This window comes from Lutjanus erythropterus, chromosome 18 (genome assembly GCF_056507025.1).
Source record: "Lutjanus erythropterus isolate fLutEry1 chromosome 18, fLutEry1.hap2, whole genome shotgun sequence".
Taxonomy (NCBI): domain Eukaryota; kingdom Metazoa; phylum Chordata; class Actinopteri; order Lutjaniformes; family Lutjanidae; genus Lutjanus; species Lutjanus erythropterus.
In genome coordinates, this window is record NC_139334.1 from 33,045,447 (window position 1) to 33,066,868 (window position 21,422).

Consider the following 21,422-nt stretch of genomic DNA (forward strand, 5'->3'; position numbering starts at 1 on the left):
GGATTGGTGGTGTAACTTGACACTGTTCTAACTATTCTTCCTGTAAATGTCTTCCCTGAACTTCAGTCTACTCCTGAAAAGGATACTGATGTTTTCACTGCCAAAGCCACACTTAAAAACTCTCAGAAGCTGATTGTGCAGACATCCTGGAATTGGCAGTTCCTCCATGATGTGATTGAGGGGACCAAGGAGAGGATTCCTGCTATGACTGATGCTGTGCTCAAGTTCATTAACAAGTATCACACCGCCCACTTTGGCTTTGATCTCAACCGTGGCGGCTTGAAGCTGAAAAACACAGCTTCCAATGTCATAGAGAGAGTCTATCATGAGGTGCCTTTGTCTTTTGAAACACTGCAGAATTCAGTCAAACACCTCGGTGATCAAGGAAAAGACATGTACAGGAAGGCCTCTGACAGCTTGATGTCCATGAGAATGCAGGATGTTATGGACAGGTTGGTTCACAAGGCTGGAGAAGTCTTGAAAGCCAGTGAAGACCAGATTCATGCCTTGCTAAATGCAGTCAGACAGTTTTTGAGGGACACAGAGTTCACAGTGCCTGGCTCTGAAGAGAACCTCTCGAGCCTGGAGATGTTCGAGCGAGCTCATTGGTCTGTATCAAGAGCCACCAACAGGGCAGGTCAAAGATTTGCCAGGCTCATGGAGAAGATTTCTAGATACATCAGGGAAACAGAGTTCATCGTACCTGGATTTAATTCTGTCATTAGTGGAAGTGACCTCATGGATAAGCTAGAGTCTTCTACCAGATTTGTAATTGACGAGCTAAAACATTCAGTGCGCAGAGGGTTCGATTGGCTCCGCAAAACTGTTAATGACCTTGCCCAGGTGATCGCTGAAAAAGGCGACAATTTGATCATGTACCTTCAAGACGGAATCACGGAAGTTGCTCCAAAAGTTGAGGCCATCCATGCAGAGGTTCTCCAGTCTTCAAAACAACATTTTGAGGAGGCAGGGAGATATGTGGCTAAGTACAAAGACCTCACCAAACTGAAGATTCAAGAGGCTTACAATGCTTTAAATATGGAGCGTGTGAATAATGATACCATAGCGCTTATTGATATCTATCAATCCCATCTCTATGGAGGACTTAATGAGTTTGTAGATCTAATGAGAAGGACTTCCGAGAGCACAGCACCGTATGTTAGAGTGAGCAATAAAAAGATGGACATTGAAATTCCTTTACCTTTTCTTTGGAAGTCTTTCAGCGAATGGCCACAGCCATCCACACAATGAACCATGCCTCTCTTGATAATGTGGTTTCATTATAGCTGACCAAATTGATATGTCTGTGTGAAAAAATTACTGTTGTTTGATGACAATGACAAATTTTTCTAGGTGTTTTAACTCATGAAATATATAAACGTTCTTTAAATTTGATGATTTATATAATTATACCTGTTTCTTATGTAACAGAATGTTCAATTAAACAATACTGAAAACTACTTTTTGTGTTTGTCATGCTGTCTCCACATTTTCTTATTAAATCAATAGACTAGACACCCTTGAATATTTTTCATATCTAGACTTATTAGAAGCAGGAAATTCTTCAGATTTTATATTTAGTGGTTATTGTGGTGGAAATAAGACCACTTTTGTCCATTGGAGCCTCCAAAATAAACAAAATCTAAAAGTAGTAGTAGTATGTCCATGGTATCTTAAAATTTTGAAGTTTACCAAGACAAACCTTTGTGATCAAATGATTATATTAATTCAGCTGTACTGGAGCCAAGATGGGCGGCACGGTGGTGCAGTGGTTAGCACTGCCACCTCACAGCAAGACGGTCCTGAGTTCGATCCCTCAGCTTGCTGGCGCAGTGTCTGCGTGGGTTCTCTCCCAGTTCTCCGGCTTCCTCCCACAGTCCAAAGACAGACATGCTAGGTTAATTGGCGACTCTAAATTGCTCGTAGGTGTGAATGTGAGTGTGAGTGGTTGTTTGTCTATGTGTCAGCCCTGTGATGAACTGGCGACTTGTCCAGGGTGAACCCCGCCTCTCGCCCAGTGTCAGCTGGGATAGACTCCAGCAGCCCATGACCCTTACAGAATAAGCGGTTACAGAAATGAATGAATGAATGGAGCAAAGATGTTTAATAAGCTTAAGATTCTAGATATTAAGTCTACAGTCACACTAATGAACATTACAAGTAAATTTGATTTCCTTTTACATTTTCTCAGTTGGTTCACAGTGTTTTCATACTAAGCAAGCCTGACCTAGTGTAGAGTGTTTTTTTTTAACTATAGAAAGAAGGGGTCCTAGGATAGTTTTAACTCTTAAACAATGCATGCTGGGAAGTCTCCTAATATGCTAATCATATTTCTTTAGAAACAATTTATTGAGCAGCTTGAACTCCATACAGAGTTAGAAGAAAGTAGAAGAATTCAAGTTTATTAACTTGAATAAATTAAAGTTGGCCTTGCATTACTGTTAGCAGTTGTGCAAGGCTAATTTACAAAATAGACCCTGAAATTAATTTTTAACAATTAAAACAACTCACACCTGCTCTCTAAAATCACAGCAGCATTGTATGGTAGAGCTGTGATAAATTCACATTACCTTTGCCCAGTAAAGTGCAGTGTTTGCAGAACAACATGATGGAAAAAAGGGATAAAAACGCGACCTCTTTCTGAACTTCCATGATGATACTGTGATATTGTACACTCCGCAGCACTGTATAATACAGAAAGTGATATCTGATATATCTCATTGACCGTCTTTATGAATGTGTTGTTTGGATCCCTATGATTTATTCATGCATTCCTCCCAAGATGCACAGGTCATGCTCCCACTTTTAATCAAACGAGACGACACTGAAGCTCAGTAATACGTTGGTAATTCTCTGTCTTCTGTCACACATCATCATGAGTCACTGTGAAGAAAAACCTGTATTTTTATGAATTAAATTACACAATTATGGTCTTTGTCCTCGTCAGGTGTGGACAGTCACCACTGAGACGCTGTCATGACTAAGCCCAGACCAAACAATAGACATATTGTACACAATAGGTCTACACCACACACAGAAAAACAAAGGACCTCATGTACTGTAGGAACCACTCATGCAGACGGATTTGTTCTTAAGTGGCACCTACAAGTGATTTAAGAGAAAAGAGGTAACATGGTCTGGGCGTGTAATACCCTCTGATCCATGTCCATGACTGTTATATCCTCTTATCTGCGTCACATCCCTTGACTGTTTTGCTCTGCTGACATGTCATTGGCAGCTTGTGGGTCTCCTCTTACAACAACTGACACTACTGAATTAGTTCAGTTTTCATCTGCTGATTTATGTCAGCAGGAGTTGAAGCTCAACAGTGTGAAATTTCTTCATTTTACTCTCCTGCAGTGGGAGATGAAGTATTCAGGTCATTTACTTAAAGCAGCTACAAGTAACTTTCATATTTTGTTGATTTTGGAGCCCCCTGTGGACAAAAGCGGTAGTGTTTCACTGTAATACCTGGTGGCAGCCATTAAGAGCAACTATACAGAAATAGAAGATCTTCTCACTGATGGTCTCGTTAACTTGCATAGGTCATATAGAGGCACCACTAATGAACTGTAATGAATGAACTGTTTCATAACCAATTAAAAACCCCATGTAGTAGCTTTAAGTTAGAACCAAAACTTAAAAAACTTCATTTTTACAGTGTAATAAATAAGAAATAAAACCATTCTTATATACAGTATGTTGTGCACAATTAGTGACTTAAACTTGGGTTTTTGGGGAAAAACTTAAAATAAGAAATTGCAAAAGAATGTGTAATTTGTATATTGCAGTATCTCATATATGTGAAATTTTGCACTGTCCACAGTGTAAAAAATACTCGATTAAGAGTAAAAGTCCTGCATTCAAAATTATGTACAGAAGTGTTGTCAGCAAAATGTATTTAAGATATCAAAAGTAAAAGTACTAGAAAAGCCTGATTCAGTGTTTTAATATATAACATACTGGATTGTTATCACCTATTTTAGGGTTAGCAGTGCTGTAAAGAGTACTAACAATATGTACTCAAGTACAAGTACTCTTACATTGCTAAAATGTTACTCAATTGCAATTAAAAGTACTAGTGTAGAAATATACTTAAGTAAAATTACAAAGTACTTGTCTCAAAAACTACATAGAGTACTAGTTACTTTTAAGCGTTGATGTTTAATACGTTATCAATGCTACAACTTTTGTGCATTTGTCTTAACTCATAGCTGGAATGCTAACCATTGATTAATACACATTTTTTGAAGGAGATGAATTTACTTTGACAAGCAAAAAAACTGTTGAGTAAATAAATACTTTCAACTAGTCCCATGTGCCTGTCACTATCACAGTTAGATAAAAGTACAGAGACTTCCTGAAGTTATGGTCACATGACAAAATGTGCAGAAACAGGGGTGTCTCATCTTACCCAACTCTCCCCTATTTTTAATAATAAAGTGAAAGTAAATGTGTTAAAACTCTCAATTTCTCATTAACCATACACACCCTACAAACAGATTTTTTTAGTCACCGTCATTATGATTAGAGAGGCAGCAGACGCGGGCAGATGGGTGTCAACAGCACCTTCAGGTCCTATTAGTCAAAATGTCATGTTTTTTTTCTCTCCCTCTAATCCCTGGTGAGGATCCTGTCTTTGTCACTGCACCTGCAGAAGTTCACCATCTGATCTGACTTTCACTCTTCACAAACAGAAACCAGTGTCTGCTGCACAGGAACAGAGCATAATTATTTTCGCTAAAGGTCAGAAAAGTAGCCTCAGTCACCTTTAAATGTAGGCACCCTTACACCCAGAAGATAACTTCAATTTTCTATTGATTTAAAGTCTTTTTTTTTTTTTTTTTTTTTTTTTTTTTTTTTTTTTTACCACAAATGCCTAAAGAGAGTGGATCATATCAGTCATAATTAAAAACCCTCTCAAAATAATCAGTTGCTATCTTCAAATAATGACTCAAAATTAATGAGTTACAATCTCAAAATAATAATCGAGTGTATTTCTATCATAGGTAATAAAGTGGAGTTTGAAGGACCTACTGATCACAGCATCTACCAGTCATGCTGGGAAAATATATTTTGAAAGATCAGTCTCTTGCCTTTTAAACTGTGTAACGGGTCAACCTCCCAGTGACAATTTTTTTTCTATTAAATATAGACGTCAGTATATATCTCCTTAATTATTATTATCAGCCACAAAATGTGGCCTGCGCTTGTTAACAGATTAAAACTTAAAGCATTAAATATTACAGTTACAGAAAATTAGGATTTTATACGCACATGGAGTTTGTTGCAGTTGACAGCCAGTTGGAGCCTGTCAGCTGATCGATCAGGGGACAGCCAGGCGGTTGCAGTCGGTGGAAACAAACTATGGCCAACATTTTCTGAGAAAATTGATTTTAAAATAAAGATGATTATAATATATTATCAGTACGTATTGTTAGTTTTAGATTTCGAAGACTTTTAACACATTCTGAAACTGATTGAGTTGTGAATTCTTGTTTGGGACAAAGGTGTTTCTGGTACAAGTACAGAAATTTAATAAATTAAAGTCAACTAATACATTTTAATAAATCACATATGTCCTTAAAGAATAGTTTGTATTGGAATTAGAATGTTGGTGCTGGGACACAGTTCGTTCCAGTTTTCAAGAATGAGTGATCACTACAACTTGTAATTTCCCTCATTAGCTCCCATCTGAAGGCAATTTCCTGTCCTGATAGGTCTTAACGATAACTCAAAATTAAAGAACTGACTGTAATTAAATGGGATTCTGCTTCAAACCGTCTGTATTTTCTGTGGTGTGTGGGCCTGTTGTTCAAAGATTACAGAATATCAAAATTCCCAATTCACATCACATCACACCAGGGCTTTTCAAGTCTTGAGACTGTGGGCTTCACCTCAGACAAAACTTCAAAAAAGGCGAAGTGAAATTCCTCTCTCTCTCTCTCTCTCTCTCTCTCTCTCTCTCTCTCTCTCTCTCTCTCTCTCTCTCTCTCTCTAAGCAAATAAACTATTAGACCACAGCTGGCTCTAGATCTACATTTTGATGCCCTATACTGCAGGTAAGATTAGGTTTTTGTGTCTCCCCAACACTACTGCCCCCACACTACCCCACCAGAACTGCCTCATCACCACCCACTCAGTCTACAGTAAAAATATGATCAACAAAAATGGGTTTCAGGACAAACATATAGATTTTTATTATAAATTAAAATCGCTTCTCAGACAAGTGAGTTAGTATCAAAGAATGAATGAACACATTATGACATTTCACTAACTGTCTTTACCTGAGTAATGTGGATGTGAGTATCACAGGAGGTAGCAATAAAAATAATAAACAGCAATACCACAGCCAACCACAAGACAGGTGGGTTTTACAACAGCCAATCACAGCACAGTAGGGTTTTCCAACAGCCAGTCACAGCACATGGGGTTTTACAGCAGCCGATGACAACACAGAGGAGTTTTAGACAGCCAATCACAAAATAGGTGTTTTTGAAAACAGCCAATCAGATCACAGAGTTTTTTAAACAGCCAATAACAAAAGAAAGGGAGATTTTACAGCAGCAAATCAGGGCACAGGTGGTTTTCCAACAGCCAATCACAGTAGATGGTTTTAAGGCAGCCAATCACAAGATCGGTCAGTTTTACAATAACCAATCACAAGACAGGGGAGTTTTACAAGACCCAGTTATTATTATTATTTTTCCTTCGTCTTCGTTTTCCCATCTTAAGTTGGAACCCTATAAGTTCTGTGCCTTTAGCTGGCACTGCATTTAGACTATTCCATGTGATCTCCTATTGTCCAGTTGCATTCACCGAGCCTCCCCTGAAACTGTCTGTAGCCCCCCTGTAGAGGCCCACCTCCCACTCTGAAAACCACTACACTGCAGTTTTGATGTTACATTCAACGCTATTTTGCAGGCTAGTGCCCTTTAATAAACAGAAGAAAGGTATTGTGGGACGGCCGCTAAACTGACCAATCAGAATCCGGCAGTGGGCGAAGCAGGAAGTCCTCGCACTGAACAAGGAGGAGACACAAATCAATGAGGGGGATATCAGCTTAATCTTTTTACCGTTATTTAAAGGTAAGAGATACTTTGATTCATATTATATACCCGTCTGATATCACCGAGGAAGCAGCCAGTAGGATTCAAGCCAACGTCACGCAGTACTTCGTAATTTAAACTCACTCTCGCACCAAACTACATTTAAAATATGTCAATTTAACACGGCTTCATATTGGTAAAGGTGCATACTTCATAAATACTTATAAATACAAATACAATATTACAATAAGCAACCATTATCTTATTCGGCATCAATAAATGAGCAGTAATTGTATCAGTTAAATTGAGATATCGACTTTTATTCAGTTAGTAGTTCGCCCTCTCACTGTGTCCTTTCTGTCACCTGTTTAGGCTTTACTAGTGCAAACTTTGAGGTGTTCTTGAATGATTTGATTTTTGCTGTTCAGAGAAGCTTTTCTTATATATGAGCCCTACATGTAGCCTCTTAACCCTGTGACGCGGATGAGGTGCATCACCTTTGGACCCAGCTGATAAACTGTATCAGCTGTAGAACCAGCTCTAATGCATTTCTATGACACAGTTGCTCCTCCTCAGTAGATCAGTAGATTATACATGTATTTACCATGTGATTGATTGTGTAAAATGTGCTCAAAGGGTGTACAGAATGTGAATTAATTAGTAAAACTGAGAAATCTGCAATTAGTCTTCACAATCTTCCCCTCTTCTCCTCAGAGCTGATGAGATGGACAACATGGTGACAGACAGGAGAGATGAACCACAGACAGACTTTATCTACTGTCATGGAGCCGTCACAGAGGTTCTCAAATTTGGCTCCTGTCAGTTACACTCTGGACATAAGCTGCTTTTTCTCATCATTCCAGGTGGGTTGAACTACTGTTCTGTGCATTTGCACTGCTTGAAGTACAATATTCAATAATACAATAGTCTTATGGCAGTGCAGTTATTTAGGTTTGATTCTCTCATCATCCTTTTCTTTGATTACTTTGTGTTTTTCTGCACAGTTTTTTTTTATTCATACTGTTTATCATGTCATGATCCCTGTAAAGCAGTGGTCAGATAGAAGAGTAGGAAGAGTAGGACTGACTAGAATTAATGTTCAAAATAAAGAAAACTGTGTTTATTCATATCAGAGCTGCTTATTTGTTTATAAAAACATGGTTTTAACAGGTTTTTAACTTCAGCGTGTTGATTGGGTCCTTTATTAAAGGGACAGTTCACCCAAAAATGAATATTCAGTCATCATTAGTTTAGAGAATTCTGCAACACTGAAACTCCAGCAGTGTTTTGTAGACTAACAAAATAAACCCTTCCCTCATCTGGCATTAGGGTGAGTAGATAATGACAGGATTTTCATTTTTGGGTGAACTATCAGTTAAGTCTGCATTTATTTTCAAATTTTGGAACCAAACATTTTTTGTAATCAGTATTTTATTGAATTTTCAAATAAACATTGTCCCATTTTGGTCAACAGTTTAAACAACTCAAATATGTATAAAATAATGAACTAAGACACAAATTAAATTTATATAAGCATAAAAAAACAAATCAAAAAACATATATAAATGATTAATAATAACAAAAAGACTAAATAAAAAAATAAATACAAAAAAAAAGATCAAGTATCAAATAAATAAAATCACTTTTACATTTGAATGCACCATAATCTAATTCACAATCAACAGTGTAATTCTCAGTCCCAATAAGAATGCCAGTATTTACATGGTAAGTTCATTACTTCAGAATCTGTCCTCATTCACAATGAACTCCAAGTAGTTTCTCCACTTCATCAGATATTTCTCAGTCCTGTCCTTGCAGCTGAATGATATTTGTTCAATTGCTCCCACTTTTGCCGACTCTGTGAACCGTTCCTGAAAGGAGGGCTCACCTTGGTTCCTCCAGTGTCTCATTAGAATTTGCTTCCTCACCATTATGCTGGTCTGAATAAAGGCCTTGGCTCCATGGTTGTGGGTCGCTGAGAACGTGTAGTCTCGGGCAGAAGTCAAAGTTGGTCCGAGTAATGTTTTTTTATGCGATCATGAACCTTTCGCCAGTAGCTCTGAATCATAGGACATTCCCAGAGTAGGTGAATAAGAGTTCCTTCAGAGCTGCAGCACTTCCAACAGTCAGCACTGTCCCTCAGTTTAAGTCTGAATAGCCTGGAAGGGTTCCAATAAAAGCGATTAATAATTTTAAACTGGATTAATCTGATTTTGATGTCTCTTGATACCCTCTTAATATTTTCACATGCATGATCCCACTCTTTCTCTGTGACATCAGTGTTCAGGTCTGCTGACCGAGTTCACTTAAGAGCATAAGATGCATTAGCTGTCTGCTGGAAAATCATTGCATAATAGAATAATAGATGCCTCACGTCCCAGACCAGTTATCTTTGTAATCTGAAAGAGGAGATCTGGCTGTTGAAGTGGGATTCCTTTCCCTATAACTTGGATAAGCAAGTGTCGTAGTTGCAAATACTTCCACAAACCACTTCTGGGTAGGTTGTGTTCAGTAGCAGCTATAATTCCTTTTTCTACTCAATCCTTCCATAAAAATTAGTGTTTACCTGCTGTGATTTTATTCCTTTGTAATATGTGAGACATGAGTCGCGTGTTTCAATTTCAGGGAATGAAAGGTATCATGAAAGCCTGAAAATTCTGCTGATCGTCTGTCTTCCTCACAGGTAACCCAGGTGTAGTGGGCTTCTACAGGACCTTCATGCAAACCATTCACAGTATGTTTGGATACCGACATCCAGTGTGGGCTGTAAGCCACGCTGGCCACTGTGTGCCTCCAGACTCCATGGATATGGTAGAAGGTAGTTCCTTACACTTCAGGGTACCCACGCTCACCTGAAAAGAAAGCACATGAGTATTTATGTTCATCACACATAATCTACTTACAACTTGTGAGTCATTAATGGTGAGTAACTCAGGCTTTATTTTAGATTTTGTCCTTTTTTTGTATGCAGATGCGTCCTTGGCAGCAGAGAATGACGTGTTTGGTCTGAACGGGCAGATTGAACACAAGCTGTCCTTCCTCAGGAAACACGTTCCCAGAGAAACCAGCCTGGTGCTGGTGGGACACTCCATCGGCTGTTACATTATTCTGGAGATGATGAAGAGAGATCCTGAACTCAAGGTTAGTCACCACATCTCACATTCTTCCTTTTTGGGGAAACAGGATGGAACGTTAAAAAGGAGTTACAGCCTGTTTCCACCTGGAATTAACATGTGTCTTATGTGATCTGTGGACATGTGGACAGCTCTGAGTACGTCAGCTCACTCTGCATTGCAGTGTGTCTCCACATGCATCTCAAATGACCACTTGTGATTGGATCTCACTTCTCTGCTCTATATTCAAATAAACATGTAGCTACATCATGTCCATTTGCAAAGACCAGATGCATTGTTGTCTTTAACCAGCGACCAAACAGTAGTAACTTAGTCAACATACTTGGACAAACAGACAAAATTTTTACGGAAAGAAAGAAAGAAAATGCCAAAATAATTAAGAATTTGTCATGGACAGAGTTGTGCTAAGTTTATTCAGTTGCTCCTTACTCAGCATCTTACAAAACTGTCTAATTTTTAAGGAAGTGTGGGGACCTCCTCAACAAAGAAGTGGCTTATATTGGTTATTGATTATTGTACTTGTAAAACTTGACATTTTTGTCTTCTTTCGTAAATTTAGTGTCAGTAGTAAATCAGTTGAAACAGTGTGTTTAAACAGCTGCTAAATGTTTGCAGTTAAGACAGGCAGGAATAGCTACTGGTACAGCAATGCTGCAACAAACTGACACATTTTTTTACAAGGAAATAAAAATTTAATGTATTGTGTTTAATGCTAAATTCAAAAGAAGGCACAAATAATAAATAATTAGCTGTAGCTGTTTAAAGTTTATTCACTTTCTCCTCACTCACCAACTCTCAGATTGCACATTTTTTTTAATTCCCATATTGTGGTTACTAGTTCAGTGTGTTCACAAACATCTGTGGCCAGTTGCACCAACAAGACTCACACCTGCTCTTAAACTAAGCTGGTCTTCACTTAGTCTGACCTAATAGTTACACCGATTGCACCATTTAGGCTTCTTGCTAAGACCTTACCTTACCTCAATGCAAGATGAAATCGCCTTTTCTTTATCTTTGATCCTCCATGATGTTTTATTCACATGATCGTGCCTTGCAAAGACAGGCATAGTTAAGACTAGGCTTGAGTCTGGTTGGTGCAGTTGACATTAAGTCCATTCTAAAGACTGGTCTTAACTAAGACCAACTTAGCAGTTAAGACAAGGCTTAGTAAAGACCAGTTGGTGCAGTCTACTTGTGCTTGTCTTGGCAGGTATGGGAGCCCAAACGTGTTACTTGCATCACAGTGAACCAAATGGAAATCATTCAGTGTGTGTCGTCTGTACTTACAGGATGTCAGTTGAGCAGGAGGTCCTTCATACTGGCCAGGACACACACACACACACACACACACACACACACACACACACACACACACACACACGCACACACACACACACACTGTCTTGAGTGCATTTTCACCTGTACTTAGAGCTGTCCACTTGTGATTGACTCGCCCAGTGTGTCTGTTGTAATCAGGGCCTTAGTGACTCCTGTGGTGAGTAAGTCTTAAACAGAGCAGTCTGCCAGATGCTGTTATAACATTCCCCCCAATCTGTCTGGTCATCATACTGCAAGGAAACATATTAAATGACATGAAAAAGTCCCTTTTTTTATTTAGGGGGTTTCCATAATTTGCATGTTCTCATTTCAGAGTGAATCTTTTGCCTCTTTTCTTTTGGGATGTTATGCCCTCTTAATCCAAGACGTGCTGACAAGTGTCCTCTGTACCCTCTTTGTGTTTTTTTCTTGCAGGTCTTAAAGGCCGTCATGCTGTTTCCCACCATTGAGCGCATGGCTCAGACCCCTCAGGGGAAGGTCATGACCCCCGTGCTGTGTCACATGCGGTATGTTGCCTACCTGCCTCTCTTCCTGCTCTCTCTGCTGCCTGAGGGATTCAAAGCCGGCCTCATCAAACTGGTGTTTGGTGGCATCCGCTCTCTGGATCACACTGTAGTCCAGCCGACTGTAGGTCTGCTCAGTGGAGACTGTGCAGGTGGGTTCTGCTTTACTTACTTTACGCCTGTGATTCTGAGGACAGTCACTTTTTATTGACTTCATTCTTCAAACAGCTGATTGGTCGAGTCAGGTGTGCTGTTGGTTGGTTGGCGTGAAAACTCGCAGCCACTTGGCCCTTTTTGGAATAGTTTGGACATGCAGCTATAAGCTTTCATTAGACAGCTTATATTCCAGTCTTATAATCTCCACCTGAGAAATCACTTCAAATTTCACAATTCTATTATAACTTTGTATCTAATTATCAGTACAGTAGGAAATGCTAGACACATTCATGGTCACCTAAAAAATAAATGCTGGTTAAGTCCAAAAACTGACCAAGTATCATATGCAAAATCTTGCCTGTAACTGGGCTAAAAAAAAACGAAAAGAAAAGTTTTATATAGAGCACTTCTACTGTTGATCACCCTTTCTGAATTGCCATGTGATGACTTGTGAGCTACTATTTTGTTGCCAATGTCCAAAACTTGCTGTTTTACAGTGAACCATGCAGGCTGCATACAGGTTGTAATGATAGTAGCAGCAAAAGTAAAAAAAAACAACATAAATAACATGGATGTGCAGCACTGAGTGAATAAAGTTACTTTAATCTTAAAGATACAGTTCATTATCATTACCAGTGAACACAGCACTGACCCCTTTCAGAATAAAGGTCTGATAATGGTTTAATGATAAGCAGAATGCGACCCAGGTTTGCTAGCAGCCAACAGTATTATTAATCAATTTTTACCATACATTTGTTGTTAACATAGTAGGCTTTTATTTTGAAACATGTCCAGGAAAATGTTGTGGACAACTCATTAACTTATTGATGTGCAAGGTTCCCATACAATAGATACAACCACAGTGGTTGAAATGGGACATGAACACTTTAGATAAGTAATCCAGACCAACAAAGTGTTGAAAATAGCATGAATTTATTCTTGAATGTATTAAATTAAAGTTATGGAAATATACAGTACTGTGCAAAAGTTTTAGGCAGGTGTGAAGAAATGTTAAGTAAGCTGCTTTCAAAAATATAAAATGTAATTGTTTATTTTTGACATTGGATATTTCTAGAATGTGTGAAATAAAGCAATGACTAGGCCAGTGTGATTTTGTTTCCCTTTGTAGCCAATGCTATGTACATGGGAGGTCAGGAGATGAGGAAAGTTCTGGAAAGAGACAACACAACCATCAGGAAAAATCTGGAAAAGGTAAGAAAAGGCCTGCCTACTGTATGTTATCACTTTGTGAAATTTCATTGTACTTAACAGACACTAGTCAGTATTTAATAACATACAAACAGCATGAGACGTATGTATGTTATGTTGTAGCTGTTATTGTGTATTAAATCTAGAAAACACCCTCTGTGTGTTACCATTTCCAGCTGATATTTTATTACGGAGCCACAGACCACTGGTGCCCAGTTCAGTATTATCAGGACATCAAAAAGGACTTCCCTCGTGGAGACATAAGACTGTGTGAGAACGGCTTCCGCCACGCCTTCGTCCTGGACGCTGGACTAGAAGTTGCCAAAATGGTGGTTGAATGGATCAGTGGAGATCTGAGGACATGAGTTCAGTGGTCTTTCGTTACCGTCTCCTCCTGCCTGTCTGATACGAACACTGATGACCACAGTCAGCGTCCAGACCAGACAGAGAGGATTTTTATTAGAAGAAAGAAAGTGCAACATTGAATTGAGAATGAAGCTTGGTGCTGAAAACATATAAAATTTTAATTTAATATATTTGTATCTATATAATGGTGTATTTTGGTTCCTAATAAGCACAATTAAAACCCAAATGTGTCAGGACAACTAATATAAGGGCTTTTCACACTGCACTTAGCCCGGGGCTAAAAGCATTTATAGAACCTTCTTAGACCCAGGCTAAGAAAGCTTTCGCACAGGCACAACCCCAACTTTAGCCGAGGGCTTATTCCCTGAAAATGGACTAAACATGGGGCTAAAAGGTGCCAGCATGAAACGGGGCTAAAGCATGTTAAGAAGTAGTCATGTGTCATTCTAAAATGAAAATCTTAGTCGTGTATTCCAATTTAATTTTATTCCAGGGCTAGTACAAGTGCAGTGTGAGTCATACAGCCCTGGGTTAACAAATGTGCTGTTCGCACTGCACTTAGGCCAGGCCTAAAAACATCCTTAAAACCTTCTTAACCCCAGGTTAAAAAAGATTTCACACTAGCACATTCCAAAGCTTTGGCCTAGTGTTTACTAACCCTGCTTCAGAGCAGGGGTAGCCCCTTAAATCTGACTAAACACGGGTCTGAAAGGTGTCAGTGTTCTAACAGACATTGTAGTACAAGTGCAGTGTAAATAGTATATCCCAGGGCTATATCCCAGAGTATTCCTGGTTATTCCAGGGATAACTCATATGCAGTGTGGAAATCCCTATAAAATGGTTTTACTCATTTATAATCTAATCTAAACTAAAACATTTCTTTTATGAAAACACGTATTATAATGTATGGATTCAGGCATCTGTCTCTAAAGATGAGACAGGAAACAATCAGAGCACTGCTGTAGCACTTCTCAATTTTTTTCATGTTGCCATTTTATTTTACATTCTTTTTTCCCCGTGTACAATAATAATTCATGCATTCCCATGTGTGATGACTGGAAGAGCATTTTGCAGTGTGCGGGAACTCGTCCTACATGCCTTTTTATTTTTCACCGGTTGATGCTACAGTGCCATGAAACATCAGAGCTGATTCTGATGGAATCTGAGAGAGAAAATTCTGTAACATCTAACATAACCACATATATACAGAACAGGTGAAGCTTACGTATGGTTCACAAAGCAAGACTCCAGAAATAATTCATCTAGTTTCAATCCAAACTGGTTACTAGTGGACTAATGATCTAACATATATAGCTTTGATGATGCACTGTACTAAGTTGGACATGATACAAAAACTTTGTTCCTTCTTTGCAGACTTTGTAAAAAGTCATCCGCTGACCTGAAATGAGGCTTTAATAAACAAAGGAAAAACTTCTGTGACCTATTGGAAGCTTTTTAAATGTGATGTGAATATATATAGTTTTTTTCTATAACACTAAATATTCATGACTAAATGAACAACAGCCAGAGTTCAGACTCAGAAAACAAGATTTTTAATTATTTTTAAGTTAAAACATGACCTGTGTGTTTTCATATTTAACCATTATTGAGTTTGTTCAGTTGAAGATGAACATTTTTATATCTAGTTCTACATCTCATGGGTGGAAGCTGCTATTCCTTAACAATGAAGGCATGATAATTTCTATAAACTTCTATTAAAGTTTATATATTTATCTCAACAAACTGACAGGGCAACATACAAGTGATACTTTAATAGTTGTTAGTATGACATAAAAAATTAAAGATATACTTCCAGAGTTTTTGAAACTTGACTGTGAACTTTGTTGAATTTAAATCTGGGTTTGTATCACTGTAGGTAATATCAGTATCCATTTTCTGAGGAGCTGGGACAAAAAAAAAACTGACAAAAATAGTGCATTTTTCTTCTTTTTCTTGTTTTTTTATTTGGGCTATTGTCATAAATGTCATTCTCTATTTACAAATTTTCATGTAATGATAGTGAAAAATTGCTATTTTGCATTTTTTATCCTGCAGATTATTCTGCAAGTACTTGGTTAAGACTGGACACAGTTGAATTACGACCTTTTTTCTTCTTTGCCATGTATTTTGTCAAGTTGGTTACTGTGGTGTCCATGTTGTTACACACAACAATGGACACTGCCTTCTAGTTTTTAGCACACAGTTGCAATAAACCACATCCACACTGCCACATTTATTAAAACAAATATTTATTCATACAAAATCTATACAAACATACAATAATATAAGTTTATGTTGAGTATATAACTTAGGAATTACAAAATATTTTCAAAGATAAATATTTTAATATAAAAATTGTACAGAGGGACATGTTGATATTAAGTGGTACTCTGTCAGAAATCAATTTCAAAACTTTTTCAAATGTTTTATTTAGCCTTTATTTAACCAGGTTTGTCCCACTGTGATCATCAGTCTCTTTTACAAGGGAGACCTGTCCAAGAATAGCAGCAACACAATTCAGTCAGAGAATTATCACCCAACTTTAGAGTTTCCTTCAGCTCTATGGATTTTTTATTTATTTATTTATTTATTTAGTTTAGCTTTTTAAACACAATTCCTGCCTGGCACCAAACATCTGGCAAAGTTAGCAACAAGTTGGTGATGAAATTTCAACATTTTGCAGCAAAAGTGGCCAATGTTGCTCCTGCCGACACATAGATGCACACAAAGAACGTTCATTTCTGTATGAGATGCACCAGGCTTTCATATAACTTCACTGTAAACCTGTCCACATCAGGTTACACAGAATGACGAGTTAGAATTGGACTGGATGGGTCAAACAAATACTTGCACCAAGGAGACCGGGCCTCTTGTTCATGTGAAACCAAATGTCAACAAGTTCAAGTTTCTTAGGTTATGTTTTTTATTTCATTCATACATGTTGTGTTTCCTGTTTTACTTTGAAACTCGTTTCTCCTCTTGTTTCTGATCACTTCACTTCCTGCCCCTGTGTGTTCTTCCTCCCTTTCTGATTGGCTTCACCTGTGTCTGATTGTCTGTCCCGCCCTGATTAGCCTCACCTGTGTCTTGTTATCCTTCCCCTCACCAGAGTATTTAGTCTGTCTTGTTTTCTCTCAGTGCCAGTTCATCTTAGCTCCTTGTGTGTCAAGCATTCCCCTATTGGATTTGTTTGTCTCCTCTGACTGACCTTCTATGTACCGAACCCGCTTCTTGACCAGTAAAAACTGTAATTTTACCTGAACTGTCTCCAGAGTTGCGCATTTGAGTCCACTTTCACCTGGTTCACCAGTTGTAACAATCTAATGATGCAAGTCTTAGTTCACTTACGTCATGTATCATACAGACGCTAAAAGGTTCCTTGTGCATCATTATGAGACGCCAAAGGGCATAACAAAGACATCAGTACTTGACAACCTGGGATGAGAATGGGTTAAAATGACAGAAAAAAAATCAAACGCAGCTTTGAAAGAGCAATATAGAGAGAATTAATCAGTCTTAAGTTACTGTGTGTAATAATGTTTTGTGAACACTTGACTCTCTTGTTATGACATTCTACGTCTGTCGTCATTCGAAGTCTGTTATTTCTGAATAACAATGTTCTGATCAAAGATTCTGGAGGACTTAGAAACATAAAATTATTTTAAATCAATAAATTAATTTTTAAATAAATATTTTTGACAAATTCTTGATGTTTTTAGTAAATACACATGTAATAAGGAGGATAATGTACACCCCAACACCGATCCTTTATTATGTCATAATGACTTGCTCACTGTTCATTATCCCTTACTTATTTCAGTCTAAGTAAGAAAATTAAATAAGAAAAAACATGGTATGAGTAATAAGAGTGATTACTGAATGAGTGCTGTATGTATATACATTCATACATGTATTGGGCATATATATAACTTCTCATTTAGTCTTTCACAATCAAAAAATCTGTCCGGTTTACAGTTTGTTCTTTGTGCTACCGACATCCGCAGCTCTCCACCACCATGTCTTCGTACTGTTTGTAGACCACGTTGTTGCCTGAGTCGATGTACAGGATGCTGATGGGACTGAGCCTGGAGGGGACACAGCAGCTGGGAGGACTGATGTCCGGGTCCATGGAGTTCATGAGGGTCTGGATGACGGCGTGGTTGGTGGGCTCCAGGTGGGAGCGCAGGGGGAAGTCGCACACCCCGTCGCAGTGGTGCGCCTCATAGTCCAGGGGGGCGATGATCCAGTCGTCCCAGCCCAGATCTTTAAAGTTGACGTGGAGTGGTTTACGGCTGCAGCGCGTCCTCCTGTGTCCGGTTCTCCTGCCAGTGCTTCCACCTGGTGATCCTCCACCTGCCACACCAAAGGACCGTTTGGACAAGGCTCTTTGCTGATGCCGCTGCTGGGTCTTTTCAGCTTTCGGAAGAGGTTTGAGCGGCTTAGGGAGTCGAAATCCACCTTCAGCATTTTTCATCTTCTCCATAATCTCTCTGAACAGGTTGTCGTTGGTGTCAGCATGCGAGAACGCCACCAGCAGAGCTTTCTCCTGTGGCAGACGAGCATGGCGGCCCAGCCCTAGGAGTAGCGGGTCGGCCGCCTCGTTGGTCAGTTCAGACAAGGCCAGCAGGTGGAAGCAGGCCTGTGTCGGCTCTGTGGGATTCCTCTGACGTGCCTTCATGCTGGACCAGACGTCAAACACTTCCCACCTAGGCAGACCGCCGTCCAGGACCTCCATCGTCCGCGAGTCCAGGAGCTGTCTGTCAGAAGCTCCCTCAGGAGAGCAGGAGTACAGGCGGATGTTGTACAGGTTTCCTCCAGTTGAGAGGACAGTCAAAAGGTCCACTGCAGGTTTCCTCAGGATTCTGAGCTCCGCCTCCACCAACTCGTCCATCCTGGAGAGGCTGGACAGGTCGAAGATGTAACGCTGACCGCTCTCCCAAGTTGGCAGATCTATTGATGAAGCACAGAGATCAGTGCTATAAATGACAATGAAATAATCATGTATTTACCAGTAACTTAATTCTGCAAGTTAGGTTTGGGTGATATAAAGTTGTTACGGTATACCAGGGTATTAAGAAATCCTGAAGGAATGATTTTCAATACCGTCTTGAATACAGATGCTGCTTTTTCGTTTAAACTGACACTGAGACACTGTGTTGTACTGTGCACTTTGCACCACCAGGGGTCAGTCTCTACGCAGCAGCGCAGGTTAACAGACAAATGGCTTTCAGAATAAGAAGAAATATGACTTTTGGGATAAAGGACTAACTTATTAAAAACAAGAAGAATAACATTGGTCCTGTTTGGGCTAAATTGGATTCAGTCCAGATGATAAAGGTCAGAGTAGCATTTCGTTGTGAGTGTGTAACTTAGGGCCAGGGGCAGACTAATTACTGGTGACAGAGTTGTGGTGAGGAGGGAAAGGTGAACAGTGAGGTTATCATTCTGGTAGAATATGCACAGAGACAGCGCTGTAAATTTACAGTTTAGGTTTGAGTTTGTCAGTGAATAAAGTCTGCAGCTTCTCAAGACAGAAATAGAGCTCCTGCGCGTGTATGTGTTCATTTGCAGCTGTGTGAATAGCGCCGACATTACAAACAGCTCCGCCTATGTTGTGGGAGTATGAAGGACAGTGGAGTACAGTGTGACACAAGTTTTAGACAAGTAGTGCCCAATACCGTATATCCTGGAAAATGTAAGGAAGGTGTAAACGTATGGAAAAATGGATACCGCCCAAGCCTACTGCAAGTGCATAGTAATACAGAGAAACTACTGAAATATGTAATGTGCCACGTACACTGTACAGTTTAATAAGAGACACAAAAACAACAGAAACATAAGTAATAAAATAATCCAAACATATAATGTGTACAGTAATTGCGGTAAAAGTGTATGGATGTGTGTGAATGCATTCACGTACCTAATTGCAGCTTTTTCAAATTAATTGTTTTTTAATTTCTTCCTGTCTTTCCTATAGTGTATTGATTGGACCGGTTTATTCAGCTTTCATACATGAGTGAGAGAAATAAAACCTAACATGCAAACATGTTGCATTAAAAAGGACAAAATTAATTGCACTAAAATGTATAGTGCTGAAAAGACAGGTTAATTAATTGATAAGACACTTAATCAAGATCATTCTTAATATTTGATGGTTCCAGCTTGTATATCAGTGTAAACTGCATGTATTTGGGTTTTGGACTGATGATCTGACAGCATAAGATATTTGAAAATGTTACGTTTAGTTTTGTATAATTTTGATTAGCATTTTCCACATTGTTCTGGTATTTTATAGGAATAAGATTAGTTGCAAAAAAGATTAATTGTTAATATAATAATTGTTAAATCCAACTAATTCAAATTGCCATCAGGATGATTGACAAAACTGTATCACAAGAAATTTAAAAAATAAGTGATCTTCTGATTCAGTATTACTGATCACATGTCAGTGTCTCATCTGAATTTAGAATGTGGCTGATATTAGTGTCCAGATCTTACTATTAGATCAGTGTGATAAACTATTAAAAGTGTAAAATCATAGGCAACACTGGTCCCAAATGCTCACTTCATTAGAGTTTATATTGCACCAATTTTAATAAGATATTTGTCTCTTATGACATGAACTCAGTACATGTGCACACCAGAACCAGATTGGAAGATTTGTCTTGTGTCCATATAGAGTAAAACCCAGGTTTTATCAGATTTCTGTTGCATTTGTATTTTATATGGCTTATATGGTTTTATGTCCATAATGAAAATAATATCAAACCATGTAGGCAAAATTCACATAAGCGTGGCTACAATCATTAACAATGTAACGTACTAAACATTAATTCACCGTTAACTTACATCCTTTATTAGAGATAGAAACGCAGCATCTTTCTTTCAAAACCTGAAAATGAATCTTTTAAATCTCACCTTTCCCCTGGTCCACAAAACTTGTGACAGTATTTGCGAACCCCGCACCAGGTGAAACGCTGATCTGTCTCCTCTGCAGTTTGGACAGAGTTCGGTATAAAAACACCATGTAGTCGTGCAGAACCACCGACTCGTTGACCGGCCGGTCTCTTCTCCCGGTGCCGGTGTCAGAGCGCCGCAGTGACCCGGAGCGCAGCGCTCCGCTCCTCTCCATCACCCCCACACACAGAGCACAGAGCAGCAGCGACAACACGGTCCGATCCATGTGATGAGGACATCTGAGGGGGAATAAAAACACTTCACCCAACATCCCCTCTGACTCTTTATTCGTTGGTTGACAGAGACTCGTCTTTCTTCACCTCACTTCATTTATTTACCTGTGGGCAGGTGAGCGGCTTCGCAGCGCCCTCCGCAGGACAAACTAGTGCTGTTCACTATGAGTTAGTGCTGGTCAGGCTGCATGGTTCTCAGTCAGTCTAATCTTGAACAGTGATGGAGGAAGTTAGAGCTGGGCAATATAATGATATTATATGGTATTGTGATATGACACTAGATATCATGATAGATTCTGGATATTGCTATATCGTGATATGTCAGAAGTGTTGTCTTTTCCTGGTTTTAAAGGCTGCATTACAGTTAAGTGATGTCATTTTGAGAAATTACCAGACTGTTCCAGCTGATCTCTTATTTGCCTTTACTCACTCAGGCATTATATCCACATTTCTGATGATTATTTATAAAATAATCTC

At 38.9% G+C, this 21,422-nt stretch overlaps 3 protein-coding genes across 3 annotated transcripts in view; 2 read left to right on the forward strand and 1 right to left on the reverse strand.

The window, feature by feature from the left end:
- The window catches only part of apoba (apolipoprotein Ba), a 28,376-nt gene extending 26,965 nt beyond the window's left edge, over window positions 1-1,411 (forward strand). Inside the window, exon 29 of the mRNA XM_084742019.1 lies at window positions 67-1,411. Coding sequence (XP_084598145.1) covers window positions 67-1,251 — 1,185 coding nt within the window. The 3' untranslated portion in view covers window positions 1,252-1,411. The remainder of the gene's footprint in view (window positions 1-66) is intronic.
- Window positions 1,412-6,753: 5,342 nt separating this feature from the next.
- ldah (lipid droplet associated hydrolase) lies at window positions 6,754-14,116 on the forward strand. Its single transcript, XM_084742421.1, has 7 exons — window positions 6,754-7,088; window positions 7,764-7,912; window positions 9,733-9,867; window positions 10,021-10,190; window positions 11,936-12,176; window positions 13,310-13,392; window positions 13,566-14,116. The coding sequence occupies exons 2-7, from the start codon at window positions 7,774-7,776 to the stop codon at window positions 13,752-13,754; spliced, it is 957 nt and encodes a 318-aa protein (XP_084598547.1). The 5' UTR covers window positions 6,754-7,088; window positions 7,764-7,773; the 3' UTR covers window positions 13,755-14,116.
- Window positions 14,117-17,699: 3,583 nt separating this feature from the next.
- Window positions 17,700-21,422, reverse strand: gdf7 (growth differentiation factor 7). The gene is made up of 2 exons (XM_084742538.1): window positions 20,674-21,422; window positions 17,700-18,705 (listed from the first exon to the last, which is right to left on the reverse strand). The coding sequence occupies exons 1-2, from the start codon at window positions 20,981-20,983 to the stop codon at window positions 17,744-17,746; spliced, it is 1,272 nt and encodes a 423-aa protein (XP_084598664.1). The 5' UTR covers window positions 20,984-21,422; the 3' UTR covers window positions 17,700-17,743.